Source organism: Haemorhous mexicanus, chromosome 5 (assembly GCF_027477595.1).
Source record: "Haemorhous mexicanus isolate bHaeMex1 chromosome 5, bHaeMex1.pri, whole genome shotgun sequence".
In the NCBI taxonomy this organism is placed as follows: domain Eukaryota; kingdom Metazoa; phylum Chordata; class Aves; order Passeriformes; family Fringillidae; genus Haemorhous; species Haemorhous mexicanus.
The window spans coordinates 24754721-24767799 of NC_082345.1; the positions used below are offsets into that span (position 1 = coordinate 24754721).

Genomic DNA, 13079 nt, shown 5'->3' on the forward strand with positions numbered 1-13079 from the left:
TTTTACCCAAAGGTTTATTGAAAGGGCCTGAAGAGACCGAGTAACTGTCACCCTTTTAGTCTGGCCTCAGATTCTGCAATAAATAACAAGCAACATGATGAGCAGTGAAAAAAATAATAAATGTGTATATATATATATATATATATAGTATTTGAACGTTTCCATCTCTGAAGAATGAGAAAGAAAATTTACCATGTAACCGTAAAGGGAGAAATCAAAACCAGACGGTTCTCCTGGGTGTGGCCAGAACACAGAAATTAAACAAAAAACAACAACAAAAATAAAATAAAGTAAAATAAAAAAGAAATAAAACCAAAGAAAACTAAACAGAGCCCCTTGAAATCCATGCATTGTTAACCCTTCATTTGTCATGGAGTTTAGACCAGTCACCTCAGCAGCAGCATCTTTGCCTTGTACCACTGGAACATGCAGCCAGCAACCAGCCTTGCTGTTATCTGCTGCTGTGCTTGTTTCTAACCAAGTTTTTTTCTTTTTTTTTCCCCCTTATTTCAATATTAAACTTTTAGAAGCCTGAAAAAATTGACAAAGAGGCAGCAGTTTAGGCTACCTGTTTCTAAGGCATTTGGAAAGAGTAGGAGGGTTTCAGCTATAATCCACCTGAGATGAGCAGGACTGAATGCACCGACAGCAACACTGCACAAAACCCAGAAACAAATTATTGAAGTCACACACAAATGCACCCTTCACGTTGGTGAAAACATCTGTGTAAACCAAGCTGCCACCATTTCAGCAGCTCTTCCAGCTCTTCCCAGCTCCCATGCCATGCTTTGCATTAAGGTACATACACATGTAGAACCTATTTGTGTACCTGCACAATCTGGTGAGTCAGATGCAGAAATTAACCTGACTAAAAGAAAATGTAAGTGTATCTTCAAAAAAACCCGCAGGGCTATTTTTAAGCTCTATCATTTCCACAATCCAGCTTGAGCTGCTCCACTGCCAATCCCTGCTGTGAAACAGCAGAGGGGGCAGAGGCCAGCAGCAAGGAGCTGGAGCCCAGCCAGCAGTGCTGGGCAGCGAGAGCCTGGGGTTTCAGAGCAGCTCCAGCCAGCTCAGGACAGGGGCTTCACAGCCCCAGTCATCCCCAGGTGTGTGCTTCTCCTCCTCCCTTCAACTGACCCTGGATCTCACTGAGTGGTCCGTGAGTTTAACAGGCTGAACTGACTGAAGACAAGCTCACTCCTCTCCCTGCTGCATCACTGTCTTGCTAATTTAGCACCTAGATCCAGCTCCCTACATAGTGAAATGAGCACTGCTGGAAAAGCACTCCCACAGAAGCAGTAGGTCAGCTTGTACTATGAAAACATAAACTTCAGCCCGAAATGCAAGCTTAAATACATCAGTTCAGGGTAGGGACTAACTGATCTCTTTAGTTCAGTATGGCAGACTTCGAGGCATGAAACCACTGAACTAGGATAAAGGGACACTGGTCATGTCTCCTTCATGCCACTGGCATCCTAAAGGGATTTGGTAACCTGAGAAAGTGATGCTGGTCACCAGTACTTAAATTGGTTTTAAACCTTATTGTATTAATAACATTGTTTGTATTTCTGGTTCAACTGATGAAATCTGAACAAAAAATACAAAATGAATTAAAATGAAAACAAGATTTCTAATTAATTTTATGTAATAAGAGGCTTTCCACTGAGTGGAAACTAGGTCCAGAACAAGAGTGCCTCAACTCAAAGCACCTAATCCATTTAAAGTAGAAATAAATGCACATGCAAACTTACAATCTTTAAGGCACCATTATCAAAACCTAGTCACATTCTTATCTTAACCTTCAGTTAACTGCAAACTTTAAAATCCACACAGCTTCCACAGAAGTTTTTAGTTAGCACAGGTTTATTTACATAAATCCAAACACCAACAGATGCAATTTTTCTCATAACCCAATACACAACTAATTTTTAAAAGAAATATGAAGTACTTCTAGGCACTAGAGTCCTATACAAGAATTTGGAGTTCTGGGTCTCCCAAGTGGAAATCGGTGAGGGACATAAAACTTAGAGTATCCTGAAACCATGAGCTCCTCTGCACTAATATGAACTCTTACCATTTAAAAAGCTACAAACAACCCCAAAAACCACCAAAACCCACTCCCTATTCAGCCAGGATTTTGCTGCGTGCTTACGTACTCCTGGTCTCTGAAAGTCATTGAGGGCACATCTTGGAATGCCACACGGTACACAGCTGGTGAGCAAAGAGCCTGGATTCCCTTCCCCTGCAGTTTTACAAATGCCACAGGGTACTCATTACACAGGCAGACTGCATTAATTCTGCAAATATGTCCACTTGTTCAATTCAGCACAATAGTGGCAAAATACGCATCCAGAGGATGCATCTCCACTAACAAAAGGAGCAGGAATCCTCTCGACTTCCTCTGGAGGTGTTTTATTCACGGTTCAGTGAAGTGCATGGTAAACTGCAACCATGGGCAGAATGCTATTTAAAGGCACTTATACCAGTCAGAGCTAGAAATGTAATGGCAAACAGGATAAATGAAACAAACAGCCAGTTTCCTGGAAGCAAGCAAAAAAAGCCAAATGCATCAAGGGAAGACTGACATCATTCTATTAAACAAGAAGAAAACAAAATGTAATTCAAGGAATGTTTAAAGTTTTCATCTTGTTTCTCACACAGAGTGAAGCAGTAGCAGTGTGAGGCCTACCAATGCCCATATATTCTTACTAAACACACTGAATCTGGGAAGAAAGAGAGTTACAAAACAAGAATTCACATTGCTTTGAGAGAAGAATCAGCAAAACTCATTAACTGCCTCCTACGCTGCTGTGATAAAGTCAACAAATACCATTTCTGAAAGAACCTGAGGTGAGAGGTAGCTGTGATGGACACACCGAGCTCCCTCTTTGGTCACCAAACTCTGTAAGCACAAAGAGATCCTGAAGATGCAGCCAGTTTGATAGATCTTCCCAGAGCTGTCGAAGAAAACTGCCTGGTCATCTCAGGTGGATTCAAAATGAAGAATGCTACCTGAACACTTGCTCCAGTCCCTCCTACTGACCAGCACTGGAGTGATCCCAGTAGAGTTCTCCTGCCACAGCTCGGCAGGGACAAAGCGCTGCTCAACCCCGTCACACTGGGGTAGGGGTAAACCCAGGGCAGTTTGTGATTTACCACTGTACCTTTAAAATATTTACAAAACATATACACAAAACACTACAACCCTTAGGAACCCAGGGAAGGGAAGGGAGCATTGAGAACACAGCACAAGGCAGGCAGCAGGAGCATCTGCTTTCGGATTCCCAAGAGAGAGGAGGAGGAGAAGAAGAGAGAGAGGTTTCATATCATTAGATTAGAATGGAAACCACAGGGCAGGAAAATGCATTCAGATTTTTTTCCCTAAGGTGTAGGAAGAACCCAAGAGTGAGTGAGTGGCCTCCAGAAAGATCCATTTCCTTTGCTTCACCATCAGATCACCAAACTGCTGTTTTTCCATTATTATGTGAATACCAGGAGCTTCGTGCAGCTACACCCCACTCAAACACTGGGGCCTCCCATTTTCATGCTAAGCAGAAAGAATCTTGCATTCTTTTTAAATGAGGAATTATTTGGGGTGAGAAGGATGCAAAGATACCATGAAATAACTCTTTGGCTGTTTTCTCATTCTGTTCAGATTCTGGACATCCCTCAATACAGGCTACTAATTTTGTAACTGCTTTTTGCTGCGAGACAACAAAAAAGCAGCAGAAAACGACATGGTTAATAAGGACTAGAAGAACTTTCCCCCCCCCCAAAATATTTATTAAGGGTTCACGGTTAATATTCATCAAGGAACTCTTCAGCAATAATTTTTGTTTTAACTGAAAACCAGAAGCCTTGGGCTTTAGCAACAGCACAAGAAGGTACTTTTCATAATCATAAATCAAGTCTTCACAGAAAAGCCTTCAATGTCAATGTTGCCTAGAAGGGAAAGGGCAGCTGTGGGCGTTTAATACAGAGGGCTGTATGGATGAGAGAGAGAGAGTGAAGTTCATGTGTGAAGAGGAAAACACTGCTCTGAAAAGCACAGGCAGTGGGATATGAAGAACATTTTGCCAGGCCAGTTATTTTTGTTCTTTCTTTTGCAATTACATCTGAACAAGTATGGATTCGATAGAGGCCAGAGGCTATTCTCAAAACCAAACAATAATGCCTAAAATCAAGAGTAATTCACAGGTAGCTTTGGCCTATAAATATCAAAAGAACAGCAGAGAGTAGAAAAATTATTTACAAATTCAGCACAGCTGATTGTTTTGGTAAAGCATATAGATTTTTAACCATGCAGGGAAGTAAAACTCTAACTAAGCCATATAGACATTTACTTGTTCAGACTGTCTTGTTAAAATCAACACAAGAGAAAACCATGGTATTAAGCAGAAACAGAAGATGAGGGGAAGGGGCTAAAACTCATGTTTTTTGTATACAGATCAATGGCTTTCTGGTTTCCAGATAATACAGGACTGAAGAATTTCAGAATGCATCTTGGGCAACATGGGTGGAAATTTGCAGAAGGCTCTGAACGTGAACATACCCCAGAATACATGTTGAAGCAAAGAGGCCACTATAAAAACCGTGGACCTCAAATCCAAGCAAAAGACAGACTCTAAACCAAAACTGCTTAGCAGAATTGCAACTTCAAAACCTTTTGTGTGCATGCACACATGTGCACACACGTGTGTGTGAGGAGGAAGGAAATTTTGTTTTAATTGAAAATGGGAATCTTAGCATTGATTAAGTCAAGCAGAGTATAGACATGCACTGTGCAAGCTTCCCCCATAGAGCTTTGGCAATGCACCTCGCTCCTGACCTGCAAAACTCCCTGCTATTCCAGTGCTGAACCTCCTGGGCAGAGAGAGAATCACAGCAATTTGTCATTGTGGTGATACTGGTTACGTGATGAGAACCAACTGCCAATTAGGACAGAGATCACTGAATCTCTCTGCAGCTGACCTGAGCAACATTTGAAATCTCATCTCCAGAGATATAAATTGCCATTAACCCTCAACAAAACTTGCCTCTTAATATATCTGTAAGAAGAGAGTGAATGCAAATTCTGTGGGGGAGGTCCACATGGGGCAGGACAAGTGGAATGAGAATGCTTATATTAAAAAACCAAATATCTCAAACATGAAAGGTCAGTATCTCAGAAGTGCCAAGTAAGTCTGCAAAACAGAGTATATAAAATCCTTTCACATATGAGATATGACAGTTTTTCTACAGAAGTATTTTAATGCAATGAAAATGGTAGGGATGGGAGTGAGTTTAGCTTTTGTTCTTACAGCCTCCCATCACACAAAGCTGTTTTACCTTATTCTGCCTTCCTCCCAGGGCAGCCATTGCCAATGCAATGGGAACGGGTTGGTATGAAGGCTCAGCTGACTGAGACCCTGTTTTTCAAAAGGCTGGAGAACCTGATCCCACAGACAGGAGCATCTCTGAGCATTTGTACATGCTGCCCAGAAACGATCATGCTCAGAGTCTCCTGTCAGAGGGAACAGGAGACAGCCCCCAAAATAGCTTTTCCCTTCCCCCATCACTCTAATTCCTGCTGATCTCTACAGAATATGTTCTCTAGGCAATGAACTGCCTTTTACTCTGCAATCAAAACAAGAGAAGCGGGTACAGAAACAGGACTTACCTTCGAGCCACGCTCATTAAAGATTATCTCTACATCAAGGATTTTGCCAAATTGCTGCAGAGAGACAAGGAAAAAGAATAAAAAAAAACATTTACTTTTGGTGGTACATTTTTCCTACCTTTTGCAGGGGTTGGCTAAGTGCAAGAAGGTAGGTGAGAATATTTCCATTTCTAGCATACAGGCAAAGGCATAAAATTCCAGTGACATGACCCAGTTCTCCAGGGTTAAGACATGCAGATCATCATGGTCACAAACGCCAGGTTTTCTCACAGAAGTCTAAAGGAAGAAAAATAATCTCCAGAAGAGTTTTAGGGATTTGAGGAAGCTCATCTTTCCCCCATTAATCTAAATTCTTCTTTCCCTCATTCTACTATTTCATCTAAGACATGGTTCTATGATTTCATCTCAGATATCCAACATTTCTCACATATAATTCAATATTTCAGCTTCCTCCTGAAGTGGCTATCACAAAGAGAAACTTAAAAGTGGTGTTTCTCTGGAGGGAATAGTAACATAAGACTCCCAGTCTCAGGGAATTCAAATACTAAAGGTTTCTTTCCTTCCCTTTATTTTTCAAGGCTCCAAGCCTTCAAATGAATTTAGAGCAGATTCAGAATTCAGAAACCATGAAAATGGAAAATTCCCAACAAATTGTTTTTCAGAAAATGATCATTCAACTTAAACCTGTGACATATAGTAGGTGGTCAACAACCTATGCAAGCTTATCACATGTAATAGAATCCTGACCTCTGCCTCAGCATGGAGACCCCAAGGAGAGCTCTGCACTGAAAAGTTTCCAAAGAGCTCCCTATTTAGCACAGAGGGAAACCTGCCACCTCTGTGGAACCATGTATGGATTACATCTTTCACCTTCCTAGGAACTTATTTTAATATTTTATTGAAGCAGCTAGACTCAAAACAGTAGCCTAGAAGTAAAAGTATCACCACTTCAACAAAGGCTCACAGTGCTCTGTCCTCCAGAAGTCTCAATGCTCTATTTCCAAACTGGATGCCTGCTCTCTAGAAAGACAGGTCTAGATGTTGTTTTTAGGAGTGTGTATATGGAGTAGTCTTCATTTTAGAGACACATACATACTGTACTCAGGCAAATGCTTCATCAGTTTTTCCTATCCCATTATTTAGGAAAGCTTCCATCAACATGGTTTTGGATTTAAGTTTGATAGCAAATGAAGGAACAATCAACAAGAAAATAAAGAATGGTTAAAAAAGATTATGAACACAGGGTCTAGGCACTGGGACACTCTCCCCTTTGCCCAGCATTCTTAAAATAGTATTTGCTTTTCTTTTAAAATTCACAGTTGCATTCAGAGTCAAATGAGTAAAATACTCATTCTGTGGGTGCCTCTCTCGAAAGGCTTGTGGCCAGATTTGAAAACCCAGAACATTTACAGCAGAGAGCCATGATGGCTGAGGAGAGGCTCTGAATATGTTAAGCAACAAAAAGTTGCTGAGTCCTTTGAACAAGTATTCCACAACTGTCTGCAAGCAAACAAAACACTTCCAACAATTTTAGCTATAGTTTGTGTCTGCTTGCCTTCTCCATTCTTAAAAAGGAGATCTTGGTTCACAGATGTTTTTACTGTTCTATTGTTTAAGGACAATACTTGATCCTCTATTCATCCCAAGAACAATTGAATTCACAATATCCTACGTTACACAAGTTTGAATAATGCTAATGTAAACATGCATCTTCCTTGAAACCTCAACATCTCAACAACTTAGGCTTGATCCATGCTGGTTCCTCTTCTGTTTCTCTGCCAATCACAGCTAAAATACATTTTCTATTTCTATCTCACGCTTAGTGTGGGCTTGTCAATAAAGGAGATTAACTGTTGATTGCTTTTTCTTGTCTTTGTTGCATACAGCTTCGGTACTGCCATGAAAGGAATCAGTCATGATTGTCATGATTGCTTTCTTGGTAGACTATCTCAGCATCCTTACATAACTGGGGCTGAACCAATTTCAGCAGCTTGTGGCTGCTTAAGGGCTGTCCCTGCTCCTTTGTCCTTCCTTGTCTGGTCTCACCAGCCTTCCAGAGCTGGCCTCAGTTTTCATTCTCACCTGCAGATAAGCTGATACAGCTCAGCAATGTTGCGATAACCTAGCCCAAGAAAAGGAATACATACAAAGATTTTGACAATTTACTGAGCTGAAGTGGCTTGAAGGGTCAGTGAGCATTACAGCTCGAAGAAGCAAGAGGGAGTGGAAACCAGCGCACCCTGCCCAAGAGCAGGATCTGTCCCCTGCCAGATCAGCTCAGCTGCCTAGCCTTGCCACACACACTGAAAGAGCCAGGCTCTCAATAAATGCAAATGACAAAATTATTTTCAAAATCTTAAAAGCCATCAAAAATCACCATTTTCTACCTCATTAGAATCATCTTGAAAGAGAACAAACTGTGCGGCTTCTGGTGCACAATTAGGCCGTGCCATCCTCCCTGTTCTGCACACCCGGCTGGGCCTGGATCCTCGGGCATTGCTGCCAGTGCTGCCTGCCAGCCCCGCGGGGCTGAGCTCCCCGTGCTGGGCTCCCACATCAAAGGGAACCCTGTCCTGGGTGTTAAACTCCTTGTGCTGACAGACGCCGGCGGTGACACGGAACGCGAGAGGTCTGACAGAGCTGTACAGAGGTGGCACGGCCCTGCCTGCCTACGAGATGATGGAGGGACAGCGTTTCCTGGATGATAGAATTCAGAGCCTGTGGTCGCAGCAAACACAGGCTTGACATCTAATGCAATGGGCTACATCCACCCATGCAAACCGCCCCAATCCCTTTTCTACCCAGGAGTTGTGGGTGTTTGAAAAGGCAAGTGGGAAAGACCTCCTTGGGAGAAAAGAGCAGAGACAATGGGGGCTGACTCCTGAATAGAGGTTTGCTGGGGAGGGGCTTCCTGCTCCCCGAAATTCCCTGAATGAAAGCAGAGCTGTGAGGCAGAAGGATGTGTGCTGGGCTCTTCAAGGCCCTGCTGCAGCCATTGCCACAGCTCCTAACACGAGGTCTCTTGTCCCCACTGCTGCAATGGTTACAGCAGGTCCCAGTACTGGAAGGCACTTTTTCTGGTAGCATGCCAGAATTTTCCTGAAGAATGAAGCAGGAAAAAAAGAACTAGTTCATTTTAACAGTTTATAACTCCTTCAAAGCTGAATCTAATTTAGTGGAACATAAAAAGGCACTTTGTTCTCCGATGGTGCTTCGCCTACCAAATGTCAACACTCTATTGCAAACAATCGAAGTTTTAAGAGCTCCTTAGTGAAAGGTCACAAGTTTTGTACGGGAGATGCTAGGCCATCTAAATACAAGGGTCAACACCAAGTGTCCTCATAATAATTTTTTTAAATTATGTATATACAGGCATGTTTGTATTTTTCAAAAGACATAGGGACTGGCCAAATAAAACAAGTCCAATGCTAAAGTCATTCATGAGGACTAACTCTTTAATCTCTAACCTCGAAGACATGAATCACTGAGCTCACAGACTTGATTGGTTCACTCAGTGATTACCAAGAACTTCTACTTAGAACTCTGCACAGCCTCTGGAGAAGGTATTGCAGGACTACCTGTCTCCAATGCTCTGCACCATGATTCAGAAAGCTTACTATGTGACCAAGAGGCCAGCATTCCTTACCACATCAGGTCAGGCAAGAAGGCACCTCCATGAACTGCTCACACAACATACCATGTGATAGGAAGTTACACACACACACACGCTATTCCAGTCATGCCACAGCAAAGGAACTATAGAATCTTGTTTTATCTTACCAGTCTCTTTCCTGGAATGAACTTGACAAGCTTTCAGTTATTTACAGTAAAGCAGGTAAATGAGAATCAGACCCTCTACAATGGTAGCAGGTAGTATTGGAAGTAACAGTTTTTAAGAGGCATAAAGATACAAACAGACAGGAGTTATGACCAGAAACTAATCTTCCTGCTTGAATACAATATACCTGATCATAGATGCAAAGGCATTGCGCAAGAAAAGAGATGCATGCTGTGTGTTTCTTTTCACAAAGACGTCATGAAGGCAACAGATTTTTCCAGCTGAGGCCACAGCTACATTAAACATAATAAATTTGAAAGATCTGGCACTAGGCAGCTTTTGTCTTCCAAGGCACTGACAATTTGGTAGGGCCCCTCCTATATGCTCTGTTCCAGCTGGCCCTGACTCCTGTGCCTGTCTAGAGCTTTCAAAATCAGCTCCAAAATGTGCCAGACAAATAACTTAATCCTAAAGATGCAAACAACAGCAACTCCAAGGCAAATTCTCTAGAAATCATGGAACAACAAAAGATAATGAGAGACATCATGTGACAGCCTTATCCCTACAAGAGAACTCTATATGTCCAAGCAGTTTCACCAGCCCTACAAAATACACTAAAACACGAGTCCAATGAGCTATCTAAACTTCAAAGGTGTCAAACAGTCCATTCTTAAAGATGGTCAACATTCAAAATAGCCAAAAAACTGATATTCTCTGCAGGAAACCATGAGGTATATGAGCAAGAGCATTTTATAAGCAGGATAGATCCATGCTACAGTGAGAGTCCCTTCCCTAGGCCCAGCTCCATGACATATACGTTCAGCTGAGCACAACTGGCTCCATCGTACTGTGTATTAGTCAGTGCTTAGTTACGGCAGCACGGTCTGCCAGAGGTACTCTGTCAGCACACCAACTTCCTCACCCAAACCTGAGTCACATCTCTTCAAGCAATGGGGCCAACCCATGTCAGCCAAGCTACATCACTGTGCTTTGCTGACAGGAAGATGGAAGCATCAAGGATTTATAAACCAAAGCACTACCACAGTTTAACAAGTGAACAGATAATGAACAAGCACCAAGCAGCCCTTAGTAGGGTTGAGCTGCTGCCCAACAAAATACACATTTTCTGAGAAACCAGACTTTACAGGAAGCCACACAAAGAGTGCAGATTTCTAACAGGATTTACAGACCAGAGCCATCACAGGAAAAAAAAAAAAAACTCAACAAAACGAAACATGATGATGAACACAGTTTCTGAGTCATTTCTTGTTCTCTAAATCCCAAATAAAAGATTTTCACATGAAACAGTGAGAAGGTGATGAACACCATTGCAGCCACCACAAAGAGAGCGGTCTTAACACAAGTCTAGCTTCCAGGTTTACGCTTCCAACTCCTTGTTCCTGCTTTGTGCCATTCCCCAGAGGTGTGACTGCAGTGTAACCTGGTACTGATGCTGCAGAAAAGGTACTTGGACCTATGCCCACAAAAGCAGCATACATTCCAAAATCAATTTGAGAGTAGTTAGCATGTAGACTGAATCCATATGAAACTGGGTCAATAAAAGAGAGCTCCATGTAATTTTACCCAGGTCTTTTATCCAATTAAATCCAGCTACTGTTTACTGAATGACATTCAGCACAGTCTTGCTGCAGATGCTCCTAGTAACTCATAAGAAAATCTAAAAAAAAATCTTAGATAAATGTCTGATCCAGTCATCACTGCCTTCGAGCAAAGGGTTAGTACAGAAGTTGATAGCACAGAGCTTTCTCAGAGCAAGACAGACAGTACAAGAACTATTGGCCACTGCAGGGGCACAAGCACCCCTGCACACCATGGCCATACAGAAAAAGCACAACGTTCAAGCAGCACTGAGCACACAAGTCCTTTTTGAAAGGTCGTTTCAGAAAACACTCATGTACAGCACATCAACATAATCAGCAGCACCTCTTATAACTCTAACCAACACCAGCAAGAACAAAGCCCCACCCTGTGACAGGGGCTCATTGTCATCACAGTGAGAGCCTGGAAGCAAGAAAAGCCATAGAGAGACCACTTAGTGCCAGAATCTTTGCTCTCCAATACTGGCACATGGGACTTGTTACATGCAATTGGTGGCCAGTAGTACCAGGAGATAAAAAACCTAAAATACATCTTGATAGCCAGAAGACAGAATTCCCTCCTCTGGGTGTCCAATCGACTCAGAAAGCAGAGTCCCCTTAAGCAAGTGTGCTATTGCTGTACTTTGGGCCCAGTACATCAACACCTGCAGGTCAGAGCTTCTTGTTCTATCATATTATTACCCATATACCTTAACACTTAAACAAGTACTTCTTCCATTGCCAATACCTGTGCATCACTAATTACTTCTATGTTTACATTTATTTACAGGCAAATACAGACTTAAAATTCTATCAAGTTCTTGATGACAAAGAACTGTAGTCTAATTTGTTATTGCTTTAGCCTCAAACTATAGGCTTATGGAGGTGTTTTGCTCTATTGACATCAGAATGAAATTGGATGAGAAATTATATCCACCAGGATATTTTAGGAAGTGCAGAATGACAAAATATTTCCTCAGAGGCCAAGATGTGAGGGCTGCAAGAGCTTCCAAAAGTATCTGAGCTTGCAGAACTCTGTAGCTTGGGTCATACAAAGCACGGTCTACCACAAACATACATCATTAAGAACCTTGCAGTAGTGATATGAATTATGCTTAGAGAAGAAAAAGGATAACATCACCTGCTTTAATGTCATCCTTTTTTAAGGTAAAAAAACAGTGGTTACCATTCTGTCACCTGTAATAAAAATGACATTATTAATAACTTCATTAACTGAAATTAATTAAATGGGACATAATAGTCACCTTTACAGAAAACATCTATGGGTCATTACTGCTGTAGCTGATAACACACAAAACCCCTTTATCAATTGGGTTGATTATGCTCCCCAGCAGAAAGAACTAACAGTCTACAAGTAGTAGCTATGGATTGAGCAAGTTTTAATAAAAGCAGGGTCTCCATTTGAAACCAAAGTCTGCAAAAATTCACAACCTGTACTGCACTAACGCACTTTCATCTGCAACCCGCATCAACATAGTCCTTATTTTTATCTTACCCTTAACCAAAGAGCATTTCACCACAGTGAATCCTGAGAAACATCAATTCTGACTCCTCGTACTGTTGCTCTCACAACAGGTAAGAAAGATTTTGTGCAATGGTCATCCACATGAACTACCAAAAAAATCCACTTGCTTGCTATCGTGGGGACAATTCAAGATTCAGTTTGGGAACAGAAGGATCTTCCTCTTGAAGGCTGTCCAACCCTGCCTCTGTCTTCACCAGGAGACTCCAAAGTCCATCCAACTCAAAAGTCCAGAAATGGCTGGACTATCCCAGCCAATTTTACACTGGGAGGAGAACGGCTTCTTGAAGCACGAAAGGGAAGGGCTGAAGCTACAAACCATGAGGAGCAAGCATGGACACTATCACAGCACAAAGCTGAAAAGACTAGAAATACTTTGAGTGGAAGCATCAACTTTTCTTCTGCATACACATCCAGAAAGGAAGGGAACATCCTACCACCAGTGTAGGAGAACATGACTACCATCATGTCAGGGGCTTTGCACACATCAGCAAAAAA

The 13079-nt window shown here is 42.0% G+C and overlaps 1 protein-coding gene across 19 annotated transcripts in view; it reads right to left on the minus strand.

Annotated features, from left to right (window-relative positions):
- RBFOX2 (RNA binding fox-1 homolog 2) overlaps positions 1 to 13079 on the minus strand; it is a 171092-nt gene that overhangs the window by 31841 nt on the left and 126172 nt on the right. For all 19 annotated transcript variants that reach the window (XR_009486503.1, XR_009486506.1, XR_009486504.1 and 16 more), the window contains one exon: positions 5663 to 5716. Coding sequence is in view for 15 of the 19 variants with exons in the window: in XM_059846315.1 (XP_059702298.1) it covers positions 5663 to 5716 (54 nt within the window). In the remaining 4 variants the exon portion in view is untranslated. The remainder of the gene's footprint in view (positions 1 to 5662; positions 5717 to 13079) is intronic.